We start from the raw sequence: 16,813 nt of genomic DNA, 5'->3' as shown, positions 1-16,813 counted from the left end.
CAATTTTATTTTATTTTGATTCGTTTTTAATTTTGTTAGATTTTAATTTTAATTTTTAATAGGGTTTCTTTTCTTGTTTTTGTATTATGATTGAATCGATTTAATTTTTTCTTTCAAAATGTCTGCCATGTGAATTAACTTCGGATAATTTTAAAAAATATAAAAATTTAAATTAAAACAAAAATATTATCCAAAATGAATATACAGACTATAAGTGATGTTTCTGATTGTATTCCACTTTATTTGCCACATAGCTTGTGAGTATAATATTTGAAATGTTAATAAATAGGTATAAAGAAGTAAAAAAAATCATTTTGTACATACCTATAGATATCTTAAGCCTGTGGCAAAATTTAAAGTATCAGTGTCATTACCTAATAATAAGCTAGGAAAAACAATTTCAAATTATGATATAATGGATAAATTAAATAGTGCTATCAAACCGGACAAGTTCCTCGTTCTCAAAGTAAGTTAAATATTGTATGTAGATATACACACACGTAACACATAAATGTATTCAAATAGAAATGTTTGCTAAAAAAATAAATGTTTTTATAAAAATAATGCATTCAGCTAAAATACTTCTTAATTTATTTTAAGGTTTCCAAAAGCACGATTGAATTTATACGCTTTGAGGGGGAGCTTGAAAATTTACAAAAATTAAGAAAAGTACTCACTCGCTTGGACGGACTTTCTTTTAGATTAAATGGTTTTTCGGAATCATTCAAAGTGCGTGCAAGCGAATGTAAAGATGATTTTCCTAGTCGCCATGACTGGGATTCTTTTTTTCGAGATGCTCGAAATATGGATGAAATGAAGGCCGGAGAAAGGCCTGATACTATACACATTACAAACCTACCTATTAGATGGTTTTGTCCTAGACATTTAGAAAATGATGACAACGTAAAACCAAGTGAAAATATTTTTAAGAGGATATTTGAAAAATTTGGTAGTGTGCGATGTGTTGATATTCCAATTTGTGATCCATATCGATCAAAAATGAAAACGGAAATAACAGGAATGAAAACATTCAGTTTTGATAATGAAGTTATGTTTGAAGGGTATGTTGCATTTAAGAACAAAAACAATATCAACTATATAAAATTGAACTATTCAAACTTAACACTATATTTATTTATAGTTATGTACAATTCAGCGAGTACGTCGGCTTTGTTAAAACAATGGACGAGTTTCGAGGAATGAAACTTGTAAAAAAATGTGGCGATAAAAACCAAGCTGTTAATATTTTAGTTAACTTTGACAAAACCAAACATTTAAGCGATGCAAGCATTAAACGAAGAACTATAGTTAGAGATCGATTAATGGCTAAGGAACGTGCTAAGCAAGAAGACGACATAAAAAGAAAAAAAGAGGAGGAGGCTAGAGCTGAAAGGGAAAGGTTTGATTTTCACAAATTTTTAATGGTTTTATGCGCAATTTTATAGAAGTTATAAAATTTCGCATAAAACAAAATTTTGATATCCAAATAATTTTATACCGACCATTTTGCAAAATTCGGTTTGTATAATGAAATTTATTTAAATAACCCATTCGAAGAGATAGCGATATATTTTAGGAAAAGACAAGAAGAATTAAAATTACAAGAACTTGAAAAACAACGGGAAAGAGAAGAAAAACGTAAACAGAAGCATTTAAAAAAATTACAAGAGAAAGGAAACATTGAAATCAATCATAAAATAAAAATGGAAGAAAGAAAATTAATGATAGCTCAAAGAAAGTTGGAAAGTATTAGAATATTAGAAGCTTTATTTGAAAGAATAAAGGTAATCCAATTCCCTCTTTTTATACTATTTCTATAAAAAATTAAAAAATTTAATATTTCAGTTAAAAGAATCACTAAACAGTAAAACACTTAAGAGCAAAAGCCAAGTAAAAAAAAATAATAAAAATTTGGAAACTATTGATTTACGTAATAAGTTAATAAATCGATATAAATCTGCTCATGAAGAAATTATAGAGAAACAAAAATCTAAACTTGCTCAAGTAAAAGGAAGAACTGGACTTCTTGCGCTATTAAAAGAACAAAACAAATCTCGATCTCCAAGTGTAAATTCAATCAGTTCAGATGACTTGAGTGATATTTTAAGTGACTCCAACATAAGTGAAAGTCAAAGAAAGAAGAAACTGAAAAAAAGAAAAAAGAAAGGTGGAGATTCTTCCACGGAATTATCGTTAGATGAAGAAAACACTGAAGAGCAAGTGGCAACAACAAATCAGTTTGGTGCTGCAATGTATAACTCTGAAATAATACCCGAATGGTTTCAAATGGGATTTTACCCATATGGAGCACCCATGTTTCCTGGAATTGCTCCGCAGTTGAGGCCAAATTATGCCGGACCCATGAACAACTATAACAGAGGGTTTATTAGAGGAAGGGCAAGAGGGCGTGGACTGCGTGGTACTCGTGGTAGAGGTCATTATAATAATTCATACAATACCCACAATAGTGAAAAATATAATCATAAATATGCTGACGCCGAATATGAGGAAGATGAACACTATCAAGATGAACGGAAAAGAAGTTCTAGGTCATACTCTCGTGCACGTTCGAGGTTTGTCAGCATAATCTAGTTTAAAATTAGAATTAATTGATTTTCTTTTATCAGGAGTCGTTCCAAATCATATCATAAACATTCAAGATCCAGGCGATCCCGTTCAAGAAGAAGTCGTACGAGAACGCGAAGCAGGTCTCGCTCCTCTCACCACAGATCAAGGCGACGTGGACGTTCTCGAACTCGTTCAAGGTCCCGCTCTCGATCTCGTTCAAGATCGTACTCGAAACATAAATCTAAGAAACTAGTATCGACTCGTCGCTCCAAATCTATATCATCATCTACTGATCGTTCTCGTTCAAGATCTAGGAGCAGAAATAGACATCGCCGGTCATGGTCAAGACGATCAAGTAGGAGTAGGGTTGATGATGTCTTAAAAACTGTTGCAGGCATGGTAGTTGAAAAAGCCGAAAGTTCAAGAAGTCCGGAAGACTTTTTGCAACCAGAGAAGCTTACTCTTTCAGCTAAAGAAATACAAAGAACTGTCCAACAGAAATTACAAGAACGTCTTGAAATGGAGGAAAGGAAACGTAAACTCTCAATTGAAGGAAATGATTCTTCCACTAACGGACATTTAATCAAAGAACATGTTAAAGAGAACTCCACTCGAAGATCTCGTAGCCGTAGTAATAGAGATGATCGAAATGAAAATTCAGTCTCACCTTCAAGAAATTCTAGTAAAAGAGGGTCACCTCCTAGCAGAAATAATTTATCACCCCAAAGCACAGCATCTTCCACAAAAAAATCGCCTAATCGTTCAGAAAAAGATGATGATTATGAAAATTAGTAAATTCTACAAATTTTATGTTTTGCAATTAAGTATAACAGATTTGTAAATTAATAAATTAATAATATCAATTATATAAGATCAATATTTTGATGTAATAAAATCATTATTAGGTAATAGAATAAGAGCATTTCCTTCACGATCCAAGTAAAATTATCAAAAAAAAAAATTAGCTTTAGAGATGAATTTTTTTAAATAGATCTATGAAATAAATTATTTCGTACCTTTACAAATGCGCTGAAAACATAAATTTTGCAAAATATCACATTCAAAAAAATTTGATAAAAGCTGTTCACATTGTACACTGCTAAAAACTTTTGCTAGACGTAGTGGATACATAAAATGAAAGTAAGTAAGTTAGGTAGCGAAAAAACTAAGCATAAAAAATTTCTGTTTTTTCCACAACTGAACATAAACATGATTATGCACATTATGTATTTTTAAAATATCTATGTTTAAATATTGTAAAAACTTTATTTTAAAACATGGCAATTAGATCATATTTATTATTCAAATAGAATCAGATTTATTACATACTAAAAAATCTAAATACTTTTTACAAATTTATCGGCTACTTAACTCTTGCAATATAGTTATTTTCCAACGCAACGGAACGGAATTAATAATCTAAGCACTTTTTGGTTTCATATAGAGTTAGGAACCTTGAGGCGAGTTTTATTAAAATTTAACATTTGTGTCTATTAAAATTATTAAATACTTGAAAGATGGTGGATATCGAATCTTGTTATTTGGACACTCAAATACATATATTAATACTTTAATATAAAGTTTGAAAATCTACATTATGTATTTTCAAATATTCTGAATAACATTGGCATTTATAACAACGAAGAGAAAACTTGTAATAATGCTTATAATTACCAAGTTTAACTAAAATTTCTGTGTCAGAGAATAGAGGATAAATCAGCCGTTATTAGATAGAAATTTTTTTTTTGTGGACATTTATAGGTTATACAAACTAAATTATTTACCGACTGTATATTAGTTTTTTAGTTATGAAGAGTGCTTCACTACCTTAAAAGAAAGCATTGGTAGGTAATGGTAAATTCTTAAACGTCAAATTTTACAAAATCTGAGTTGTCTGAGTTTACGGATACTCTACTACGTTTTTACTCTCAGTCAAAGTTTAAATTCTTAAACGTTTAAAAAAAGTCAATTAAGCGTCAAAATTGTAGATTTTTTTTTTTACATGCAGACAGTCTGACGTAGTAATTCAGGAAATAAATTTGATGTGTTGAGTGACTTTTATTACGTTAAAAATAATATAAAAAATATTTTTATTGTTAATTTTTAATATGTAAATATAAAATTATTTTAAATCTAAAAAATTTTTTTTTGTTTTGACGTTTACGGATGATCAAAATTCAAAGTCAATTACGGGTAAAAAGTTTACTAGATTTCTGTCCGTAAAAGTTTTAGTTTCAGACAGTTTGCAGACTAAAATCAAAATTTTGACGTTAAAGAATTTGCGGTAACATGACGAACACAAAGAACGTACTAAGGTTATTTGAGTGAAGTCAACTCAGTTTTCTAACAATTCTCAATAGGCTCACCGAAATGGCACTTATTAGTCCTTCGAGCACGTAAAGAAAAACTTTCTTTAAACACGTTTCTCCTTCACCAAATCTGTGTATTACGTTAACATACAGGTGACAAACTGTACTACTATTGACAATTTCTACCAGAAAACTTCAATCAAATAGTATTTAAAATATTATCATAGTAAAATTGGTAACATTCACCCAGCCTTGCTTTAGTTTAAATATTCTTTTATATATGTATACCAAATAATAATTTTAACTAATAACTTTACTATATTTTTTTTTTTATTATGAATAACTTTATTATAATTTTATTATAAACATTTCGGCTTTTCCATTTTTTTTTCTTATATTATTTAATTCATAACTTAATAAAAGTTTCTATTTTAAATGTTTGCAACACGTTCTCAAAATGTATGACTATTTGAAATTCACCTAAAGCAAAGTAAATTGTAAAATAAAATACGAAATTATTTAAAATTATAATATTAATTTTTATAAAATAAAACATTTATATTTTCTTTTAATATAATAGTAGTATGTGAGTAGAATTTATTTATAAAATATATTTATAAAATTTTGAGAATGCATATTTAAAAATTTAAAGTATCCGGACAAATGCCTATAGCTATATGGCATTAATTAAGACTTTAAAATTTTTAATAAAGAGTTCGAATGCTTCAACAAAAAATCATATTGAAAAATTCTGAATATAACAAATTGTAAAAGTTAAGGGTAAAAAAATTTGAATTAAATATTCGTACATTAAAATGAATATTTTTTGAAAAAAAAAAAATGTAAAATTTGAGCAAATTTAGAGGGTAGCTTTTGTAACATTGTTTATTATATTATTTTCTAATTGACTACATAAATACATATTAAAATTTAGTTTAATAAATTAAATTTGATTTTTAAGAAACATAATTTTATAACATTTAATTGAGTTGTTAAAAAAAATATTGTCTTTAGGTTTAAAATATCTAGACGGATTATTTTCTTCTTTTTTTTCAATTATTTTTATATTATTATCATTTTATTTCTACTTTAAATTTTAAATGAAGTTACATGCTTTTGTATACATTGATATTAATAATATATATAAATATGTATATATTTTTCATCAGATATTATTAATACCACAAATTTTTAAAATAGATTCAATTTTCTTCATAGTTTATAACAATACATATTTGGTGTATTTTATATAAATATATAATTAATTAATATAATATTTTTATGTATACAATATTATAAAAAATACTTTTTATATATAAAATTATTGACAATTTTTTCACCCTTAAAAAATTTTTCATAAATATTCAGTTAGGGAAGAAAAAATTGTATTTAATAACATTGCTTTATTAAAATTAATAATATATTTTAAAAATTCTTGCACTAAAATACTCTCATTTTTGTATATATATTTTTAAAATTTAAATTTTTGTTATATTCGCTAAAAAGCAAAATATTCTTAACTAAACATTTAAGTAAGAAACTGAATTAAAATTTTTAGTTTTTATGCTTTCACTTTAATCAAAATTTGCATTAAAAAAAGTAATCATAGTTTTTATAATTTATTCATTGGAATTTTTGCAGCGAATAAATTATAATGGAGAGTTCAAATTTTATTTAGGTTTTCCAAATGTTTTTAATTAAATCAATTTTAACAAAACAAAAAAAAAAAAATATGTAAAAATTTTTCATAGAAACCTTGAAGACATTATTTTTTTATTAAATGTATTTCTAGAATACCAATAGGTACAAAATATACTAATTTTTTTTTTTGGTTTCTGGACAAATAGGATGAAGAAAACAGAGATGAAGTGAACGTAAATGTAAAGAATTCATTCATCAATTCGTAAAGTTGTAATAATAGTTTAAAAACTGTTCATATTTCTTTTTTCGTTTAATATCATATTGTTTTAAATATTTTTTATTGCCTTATTTCATATTTTACATAATATTTTGTATATATATACTAATTATTTATGTACTAATATAAAATATATGCATGTATCTATAAGAATTTAAATTCTTGATTTTAAAGAATTTTTTAAAAGTCCAATAATTTATTTTACTTTTCTCATGCTTTATTCAAAAAAATATATCCTAAAACATAATTATATATGGTAGTAATTATTATAAATTAATTTAATTATATCATTTGCTTTAATTTATATTGTCCATAAAATCATATAAAAAAATCTTTAAATACTCGTAACAATAAAATAAAAATATTAAATAATATTAATCATCAATTAGTATAATTTTCGATCAAAATTCTCTCTTTAAGAAAAATTACTAAAATCTGTTTTTAATTTGATTGTTGGTTTTAATTGCAAATTCGAGGGTTGTCTTGTTCCACTGTTCTGGCCATCATTATTGTTTCGATTATTTAAGTTTGTGGTGAATTGTTGATTATGACGTATAGCTGTTTCCAATTTTATTCTTAATTCTGGTGTTTGACCAATTAAACTCTTAAATTGTTGTGGATATTTTGGTCCAATTTTCATTAGCCAACCCAATGATTGATCGTGTAATTGACGAATTGGTTTCGATAAAGTTTTCAATTTCGTTGGATCCGAAAGAAAATTTATTAAGACTGGAACTAGAAGTGTCAACATTTGTATACCTATAAAATAAATAAATACAATAAAATCAATGCCAGATCATGAAATAAAATTTTAATTGGAAAACATTTTGAATAATTATGATCTTTTAATAAAGCTTAGTATGTAAAAAATAAAAAAATCTCAATTTATTTCATTATTTATAATAAAATTAATTTTAAAAAAATTAATACTAGCTACTCGAATTTAATCTTGATATATTTATGTTTCTAAATACAAATATGGTGCAATTAAATAAAAAAATCTTCTATACCTTGCATTAAGTTTCCTTCAATCACAAATTGAAAGCATTAAAATTTAAAAATATTTATATAATTAGCGAGATATTTCAACGTTTGCTAAATAGTAACTAATTTACAAAAAGGGTAAAATAATACTAACGATTTTGTGGTTCAGCTAATTCGATTAGAGTTTCGACGGTGTTGATTCTTTCCAATGTAATAGATAAATCTAAATCACTTTTTGGTTGTCTTGCTGTTTCAATATACAATCCTTCAATAATTCTTGGCGCTAAAGCGTGTATGTAAGGTGTTGAAACTTTTAAGTCCGAATTTGAAAATATCGAACGAATTGTTTGTATACATTTTAATTTTACTGTTGGATTTTCAATTTGCAAATATTGTCGAAACAGATTTATGCATGGATACTGTAATGATGGTACTGATACTACATTTGATCCTGCATGCAACAAAAATACAGCTATGGATAACATCATAGTAACTTCATCAATTTTTGTATCTTCTTGGCCAGTTTTTGTTAAATCTATAACACTTGCAAGAGTGCTTTGAAGATACTTTTTCCAGACTTCCTCAGATCTCTCATCACTTGCATATCTATCTATGCAAATTGTTTTTAAACAATGTAAAGATGCTTGAACGGAACCACTATTTGCTAAAATATTTTGATCTTTTACAGTTTTAATAGCAACTTCTTTCATTATGTTTGTATTCATGAAAAGAATAGTAGGTAGAATTGCTAATGCTCCTAAAATTATTAAAATATAGTTTGCTATTGTAATTTTTTACTCTAAATGATGAACAAAAGATTAAATTTTTTTTTGAAATTACCTTTCGGAGAACAAAGTTGAGTTAATGACTCAACACACTGTAGTCCACTTGCTATTAAAGTACCCTTGTCTTCTCCTACATTTATTATACCCAAAGAACATTTTTTCTTTGCAATTTCTTTCTTCAAATATTCTGTTGTTAGCTTAGTTGAACTGCTTGGGTTTATGGTTGGAAGTTGCCTAACAAATAAACATAAACATACTTCAAGCACAGCGTACACATGAGATTTTCCAGGAACAATTTCACCATCTTCGCCTCCTTCGCCTAAATAATCCAATTCCCTCATAAAATCACTTTTCATTTCGTTATCTGGATTTTCATGATTATTAAAATCGTTTATTCTCTTTGATCTTTCTGTCTCCAAACATAGTTTGGCAGCACTTATTGTTTGTTTTAAAATTTCCATGCATAGTAACTGAATAAACAAATTATCTTTTGTTAAAATTTGTCGATGGAGCACGTTACAGAGTTCTATGGTTAAAGATTTGTCTTTTATAAGCATTTTCCTTGACCATTCTGAATCGAATATAGTATATAAAGATTGTAAACAACTTATTGAACTTTTTGTATCATCATTAGTTCTTATATTACACAAAGCTTCCATGCATATTCCGAAAATCATGTGAAAACGATCAGCACTTATACTGCCATGAGTTACAGTATTATTATTTTCATGATGTAAGTTTGAATTGTCATTATCATTTAGGTCTTCTGTAATGTCGAAACCACCATTATTTAACCAAAGTGATGCTGCATATAATATTGGCGGCCACGAAGCCAAGTAATGTGGTTTTGATGAGTTTATTGTATCTGTAGTGTAAAATGCTCCACCATCGTGAGGTAATTGACTTTGAAACTCTTGAGGTAACAGCAACAATGCATGATCTTTTAAAGCAGCTAGCCAGTGTTCCGATAAATTATCTAATTCAGGCTTAACTAATGATAATAAACTTTCACCACGCGATTCGAATTGTCCAAACTCATTATCGTCAACGGAATCTCCTGTTTGGTTGCTATACTCATTGTTATTGTTAATTTTATCGCTGTTACCGTTATTGTTGGCACTTGCAGCTGATAAAGAAATTTGATTTGATGAAAGCTTTTTTTGTAATAAACTTGCAGGAGCAGACCCATTGTCTATCATAGCAACAATATAAACTTCAGCCCAAGCTTTCAGTATGCTTAATTTTTCCAATGTCGCCATGCTTTCATTGTAAAGTTGAGTGCTATTTGTTTTAGTATGTAATTTAGATAAACTTGAGACAAGCAATTGATGTACCCGACGGAGGTCATTTAAATCGCGAGCTACACCAGATCCTATCCATGCTGAACAAACTTTACATGCGGCTGCAGTAACATGACTTGGAGTTTCAGGAGAAAAGGCTGGCCGAAGGGCGGCCCCGACCTAAAACAATTATTTCTAATATGAATCAATTATTCTTACAAAACTTTGTAAATTTGAGAAATTATGCAATATTTAGCTGATACCTGAGCTTGATACTGTTCCAAGAGTAAATGACCTGGAAATTCAGGTTCCGGGACACCAGCGAATTTTTCGATTATTTCTTGTAGAGTTTTCAGTCCTTCAAGTCTTAATTGATCTGAGTCACTTGTTGCAGCCATAAAAGACATTCTTATTAAATCCGATAGATGCAAAATCAAATAATCGCCAGAATTTCTTGTCATCTGCATTTCTTTTGCTTGCATCAAATCAAAATGTATAGAATTAGAGGTTTCACACGCGGAAATTATTTTCCGAACACATTCTGCAGCAAAGACTCTCGTAGGCCAACGGGGCTGTACTGCGGGATGTGTAGATATATTTTCTTCAGCATGATACTCTGTTATATCATCATCATTTTCTATTTCATCGTCATTATCTGTTAAGTTCTTCTTAGAAGAATCGTCATTAGTTGCAGTGTCTACCGTTATTGTTAAAACATTCTTACACATGCCCAACCAATGAGTCAAATTTTCGGAAGCCAACATTTGCAACATTGATGTCAAGGTGTCATGAATATTTTTTATCATTTCGTTATCGGTCTCAGTGTCTAACATGCTAAACAATATGCCAGGCAGTCCAAAGTCCGTTAAACTTAGATCAGAACATTCTTCCGTAGGAATTGATAAAGCATGTTCACATATTTCTTTTGCTTCTCGTTGCGCTAATTGTCGTAAACAAGAAACTGCTGACTTGCGCAACATTAAATAATTACTTGACAAGGTTTTTAATAAAGTTGGTACTAATGTTGAAAGATTAACATGGCGGCAAAAAAGATGAAGTTTTTGAAGGCAATTAATAGCTTCAGCTTTTACCAATGGATCTGAATGTGCTTGCATTATTGCAGTTGAACATAGAAAAGATGAACGCATCGCGCTTACAGAAGGTGTATTAGATTGCAATTCTGGACCTATTGTAGTTATTAATGCATTTAAAACGCGTCCTATACATTGATGAACATCAACATTTGAATGAGGTACTGACAGTAATAGTTTTAAACAGAGTGACAATGTTGCTTCTACAAATCCTCTAAACATAGGGCCCCCTGAGTCAGCAATCAAAGAAAGCGCATATAAAGACCACACTTGAACTGCAGGCGAACTTGTATCTTGAGCTAAAGCTAATAGAATGGAAACACTTGTGTTTAAATGCTGTGAGGAGCCCATTCCACCAACATAACGATGAAGGCATCCTAAAGCCAACGAATGCCCTGTTCTAGAAACTACATCTCTCGCTAAAACATATTATACAATATTTTTATAAAAACATAATGCTTTATGTAATACTGTAATGTTACCAGATTTTAATTTATCAAAACTAGTTTGAGCCAATTCAGCAGTAAATCTTGAATCTCCCACAACTTGTGCTATACGCCCTAAAGCTTCACCAGCAGCACACCGTAATGTTGAATTGTTACTAATTAATGCTGCTATTATAAGATTTGTTGCGCTTTTTTTAACTTCTTCTTGTCCAATTCCACTTTTACTTTCCGTTAAACCTTTTAAACCACTTAAAAGTGCCGTAAAAATATTCATTTGTACGGCTTCTTGTCTTGAGCTTTTGGCTTGCTTAATACATTCAACAAAATGTTCTAGCATTTGAAGGCGATGTTTATTAGCAACTCTGGGAAAAATTAAACCATACAAAATAACAGACATATCAATTACAGCCACTCCTAAAGGAAGAGGTCCCGGACATTGTTCATTCTTTGGCAATGATCTATATAAACAACATGGATCATGTTCTAATGCTCCTGATCCTGCTGCACTATTAGGTTGTAACTAGAATAAAAATTTTTTTTTACAATGCTATTAATTTTTCAAATAATTTTCTTCTTTTTTCCTATCTTAAAATTAAAAATTAATATCCATGCTGAAATAACACCTAATAACACTCAAATATGCTAAATGTTCAAAATTAAAAATTTATGTATGTATATCAATTAAAAAAATACTTTTCGTATCAAACTGTTACTAAATTAAGCATTTTAAATTAACTTGCTTTTTGTTTTAAACACAAGTTTTTCTTTCCAAGTCTGTGCTAACCTATTAAAATCCAACATATTCTATTCTCATATGAAGTACACGACCTTCTTGAAACACAATTGTAGATATGAACAGGAAAAATTTGAAAGTTCAAAAAATTTTTTATATTTAATTTTGATTGAATTTTTGTTAGAAAATGTAATCGTGATAGATATAGAATTAAGTTAAAATTCTTACTTAATGGAAAGAAAAAGTGCATAATTTGCAAATTGTAATACGCATACATACATATCTATGTACACTAGAGATAAAACTTTAGGGTTTAATTGAATGAATGTACTAGAAAACATTCTTATCATAAAAACAAAACAAAAAGTTTTTGCAATTTGAAATCATTATATGCTCCAATATCTACAATAAAAGACCTAATTTGCAAAGAAACTGTTAACGTAGTCTTTTTTAAAAACAAACTAAAACAATCAGTTCGGCTTTGTAATTTTAAAAAATAGTTAAATAAAACCAAAACAAACACAAATAAAAAATAATTTTGAAACCAGCTACAGTTTTATTCTGAACTTACATGTTCTCCATCAGATTTTCGGTTAGGTTCCATCTTAGCAATAAACAAAATGAAATAGTTTGTTTCATTTTCAGACAATTTTCAATACAGATTATTTTAAATTATATTTTGTACAAATTGCAATTTACCTGATCTTCAATTGTTCTATGATCTGTCTCTTGCAGCCATGTGCCTAAAATAACTGAATCATCTCCATGACAAAGTGTTCTTAACAGAGAATTTGTCGTATTTGCAGGATTATCAGATAAAGTGAACTCCGAAACAAGCATTCGTAGTAAATGTGTATACGAAGATTCTAAAGCATTTGGCGGTAGTAACGTAAGTGTTTCGTATAATCTCAGACGAACCATAGCTGCAGGAGCTTTCAAATGTTGACCGTAATTTTTTAAAACCGAAGTAATGCTACAATATCAAAAAATTTATATCAATGAATTTTCACTATTTCATAATTTGTAAAACTTACTTAACCAACATTGCAAGAGCACTTTCAATTGGAGTTAATAGTCTTCTTGTCAAATCTTCAGTAACTAAATCATTGCAATGTAATAAAAAGCTATGCATAACTGACAGAGCTCCGGCACGACCTTCTAATGTAACTTGCCATGTAAACGAATCACCCCTGGCTTTCTCTGATTCAAGTTCTTTAGCCGATCTAGGAAATGAATTGCGCCATAATAAAAGCATTCGTGGTAATAAACCTTTAACTACTGAAGAACCAAGTGTCATTATTGCTCCAATTAATAGCCAACCGGCTTGGGTACGATTCAAAGAAAGTCTACTATTTTGACTTGCAGATCTTAAAAGCTCTTCTCCGGTATTAAATACTACTTTTCCTTTAGTGTGAGGTATGCCCAATGGAGAAAACCTTACACTTCCTAAAACTGCAGCAAGAGCACTACTATAACCAGAAATTGCTTCGGGAGAAGATCTCATTTGTTCTATTGCTTCAATAAAGCGATCAATCAGTGGAGTTATCTGACTTGGTACAGCAAAACAAACACATCTCAGACACCAGGCACTAGCTAATCTTGCTGCTGCGCAAGGGTGTAATAGAACTGCACAAACAGCATCAATAAAATTTAAAGAGGGGTCGCTTAATAATATATGAGCTGTAGTTCCTAAACCAGACACTAGGCTTCCAAGTTCTTGTAATGCACAAACGAGTAAATGTTGACTAAATAATGTTTCTTGATTTGATTCTTTTGCATTTTCTGGGTTAAAATCAATGGAATTCATTTGCTTGGCTATAATATGAATTAACTCTTTACAAGCTGACGTTTGTGCTTTTTCTCCTAACATCTTTCCAGTAATAGATCTTAATATAAAGTTTATGCACTTCCGAGAATATACAGCATCAACATGTGATGAAGCAGCTTTCGGATTTGCCACTAAATCCAAAACATGAATTAAAAACGTTTGTAAATTTCTTTCTAACCAAACGCTTCCCATATAATGAACAAATATTACATAAGCATGTGTAACACCAACACGAACTTCTCGATTAATTCCCGATGTACCTTTTATAATTTCACCAGTGCCTTTTAAAAACGAGACCCCACCTCTAAGAAAACCTGACATCAAAATTCCAAAAACTTCATCAAGTGAAATTGTTTTTATTTGTTGATGTTTCGATTGGGCAGATCGAATTTTTTTTCCGTTTTTTGGAGATTCTTGTTGCTGTGTAAAAGCTAAAAGCGTTCCTAAAAGTTTTGCAACAGCACATCGAACTTCATAATTGCTACCATCAAATGCTCGAAAACACAAAGTAGCAAGACTTTCAAGTTCAGTTGTATATAGAAATGGCGCATGATTAATCATTTCCAATAAACATTTCGCAGATGAAACACGAACAGCCATAACTCGATCAGTTAAGCAATGTTTTGTAGCTTTATATATATCTTTGTGAACATTTGATATTGCAGATCCCATTCCTGCACAAACTTTTTCTAAAGTTTTCATTATTTCTATACGTGTTTGAGACTCTGCACTTCGAAGAGATCGCAATAAAATTTGAACGGTCTCTTCATATGAACGACCCATCATTCTTCCTAGTTTCTCATACATGCTTCCTAGTACACATATAGCCGCCCTATAAATAAAAAAATCTTGCTTCACTCTTTTTTATTTTTTTTTCTATTTGTATATAATAACTTACAACTTTGTTGGCAAAAAACTTGGTGAATCATCTTTATTTTTCAAAATGTCATTACAGGTATTTACTGTGTCGAATAATAAAAATGTATCGCCAACTGAAAATAAAGTAGCTAAACAGTCAGCTATCAGTTTTCGTGTCGGAGGTCCCGGTGAACCTTGAATATGTGTAGTTAATTGCTGCACTAATTTTTTTTGGCATCCTTTAATATCAGACTTTTGTGCTGCAACTAAAACTTTACTCAGAAATCTTAACCATTCAAATATAAAAACTGGACGTTTTTGTTCTGGTATCTGAGCAAGAGCCTCTTCATTAAGAATTAGGCTATGAGAAAACTCTTCCATCCCTAAAAAATAAAATATAATATTCAGTATTTAGAATTAACGTAGAACGTAAATTGAAAACATAAATCGTCTTTCCTTCACATTTAAGTTAATTTTAACAATAATACAACAGAGAAGTACATTTAGTAAACAATTTCATTAGTATGAACTATGTACAAATGTACGTAACAATTAATTTGGATACTTTTTCAATGTAGGTACGTACATACTTATTGTTGTACAACAAATTGCAGCAGAGAAAGTTGAATCACATAACTACTTGGTATGAATATGTTGGTAAAATACAAATAACGTAATAAAATTAAGTGGGAATATATAGGTTAAACTAATGAAAAAATCAAAGTTACATTTAGTACAATATTACTATTAGAGTCGTTTGAATTAAGTACAATTATTGTGTAACAAGATATTATTTTGAATTTAATATATGGGAACAAAAATGAATAAATTTGTTTTTTATATACTTATAATTGGAATCATTACAATAATTCAAATGAATAATTTTGTATTTGCTTTAAAACCACGGGGTCAAAATTTTCAATATTTTGAAAGACCATCATATCGTTACCCATATTATGACGAAAATGGACGTGGAAAACTTCTTTATGGTTATGGAGGACCTGATTTATATACGTATAAAGCCTATACTCCGTTAGAAGGAATTCATTAGCAATGCATTAATTTATTAATTTTGCTTTTTGGTAGTAGAAATTAATTAACTATGCGTACATACATACATAAGAAAATATTTTGCAAATTAAGTTTCAAAATATGTCAAGTAGTTTGTAATTTAATGACACGCTTTTTATTGGTACAATTTATTTTGTAAAGTGTAAATTATAAAAAATATTCTATAAAAATTTGCAGTTTAGTGGAAACTTTTAATTAATCGATTATTTATAGTTCACCTAATTTATGATTCATTAAAAATCAATATCATTTTTAAAATTTCGATTTTCAAATTTAAAAATTGCATAAAGAAAATAAAATTTAAGAAGAATTTCTTTAGTTTTGTTTTTAGTTTTACAGATTTGGAATTTTTTTTTCATTTGCTATAAATTTTATACCGATTAATATTGAAAATCGATAAATTTTTACTTACTTTATAAGGTTATGATATCAAATCTCTGTTACTAAAATAAATTTTTAAATAACAATATTTAAGAGTTTTTTCTTTATTTTGTTTAAATTATTTCAAAACATTTTTTATTTTAAACTTAAAAATTTCTGACGAAAAAGAATATTCTGATAATTTTCCTTTTGACATTTAATGAATAATGTGACACTTTAATCTTATTGACGTTTTCCATTATCTTTTAGCAACCAACTAAATGTATAAAAGACAAATTAAATGTAGATTGGCAAAAATAAACAAAATCTTCGAACTAAATTCAAAACAGCTGAGTTCCCACATTTTCAATCTCCTAGAAACTTCAAAACTAAAAGAAATTTTTTCGTTGAACAATTTTATATTTATATTATAACTAAATAAACTAAGTTAACTATGAACTTAAGTTGAATAATTTTACGTTCTTCAAAATGCTGAGTAATGTAAATTAAATAAATGAAAAATCAACTGAATGTCAAAAATAAAATATAACTGAGTTATTTTTTAACTTTTATCTCGTTAAT

General features: G+C 28.6%; 3 protein-coding genes across 6 annotated transcripts; 2 read left to right on the top strand and 1 right to left on the bottom strand.

Moving 5' to 3' along the window:
* Positions 1 to 16: 16 nt before the first annotated feature.
* LOC129609492 (A-kinase anchor protein 17A) lies at positions 17 to 4,571 on the top strand. The gene is made up of 7 exons (XM_055521418.1): positions 17 to 257; positions 331 to 466; positions 601 to 1,061; positions 1,142 to 1,399; positions 1,577 to 1,784; positions 1,846 to 2,573; positions 2,628 to 4,571. Exons 1-7 carry the CDS (start codon positions 196 to 198, stop codon positions 3,358 to 3,360), a joined length of 2,586 nt encoding a protein of 861 aa, XP_055377393.1. The 5' UTR covers positions 17 to 195; the 3' UTR covers positions 3,361 to 4,571.
* A 2,006-nt stretch (positions 4,572 to 6,577) lies between these two features.
* Positions 6,578 to 16,440, bottom strand: LOC129609521 (HEAT repeat-containing protein 5B). Of its 4 annotated transcripts, XM_055521474.1 has the most exons (11): positions 16,284 to 16,440; positions 14,841 to 15,183; positions 13,149 to 14,774; positions 12,814 to 13,087; positions 12,686 to 12,718; positions 11,418 to 11,901; positions 10,108 to 11,354; positions 8,620 to 10,024; positions 7,934 to 8,536; positions 7,806 to 7,820; positions 6,579 to 7,554 (listed from the first exon to the last, which is right to left on the bottom strand). In XM_055521474.1, the coding sequence occupies exons 2-11, from the start codon at positions 15,179 to 15,181 to the stop codon at positions 7,211 to 7,213; spliced, it is 6,372 nt and encodes a 2,123-aa protein (XP_055377449.1). In that variant the 5' UTR covers positions 15,182 to 15,183; positions 16,284 to 16,440; the 3' UTR covers positions 6,579 to 7,210. The 4 variants fall into 4 exon arrangements, with proteins under 4 accessions (XP_055377450.1, XP_055377452.1, XP_055377449.1 ...); XM_055521475.1 differs by lacking the exon at positions 7,806 to 7,820 and having other exon boundaries at positions 6,578 to 7,554; XM_055521476.1 differs by lacking the exon at positions 12,686 to 12,718.
* LOC129609522 (uncharacterized) lies at positions 15,562 to 16,084 on the top strand. The gene has a single exon (XM_055521478.1). The coding sequence runs from the start codon at positions 15,609 to 15,611 to the stop codon at positions 15,849 to 15,851; it is 243 nt and encodes an 80-aa protein (XP_055377453.1). The 5' UTR covers positions 15,562 to 15,608; the 3' UTR covers positions 15,852 to 16,084.
* Positions 16,441 to 16,813: the final 373 nt, after the last annotated feature.

The sequence above is a fragment of the Condylostylus longicornis genome, unplaced genomic scaffold, assembly GCF_029603195.1.
Source record: "Condylostylus longicornis isolate FDR11 unplaced genomic scaffold, ASM2960319v2 ptg000040l, whole genome shotgun sequence".
Taxonomy (NCBI): Eukaryota; Metazoa; Arthropoda; class Insecta; order Diptera; family Dolichopodidae; genus Condylostylus; species Condylostylus longicornis.
Note: the sequence above shows the minus strand (reverse complement) of the source record. Positions and strands in the feature narration are given on the sequence as shown.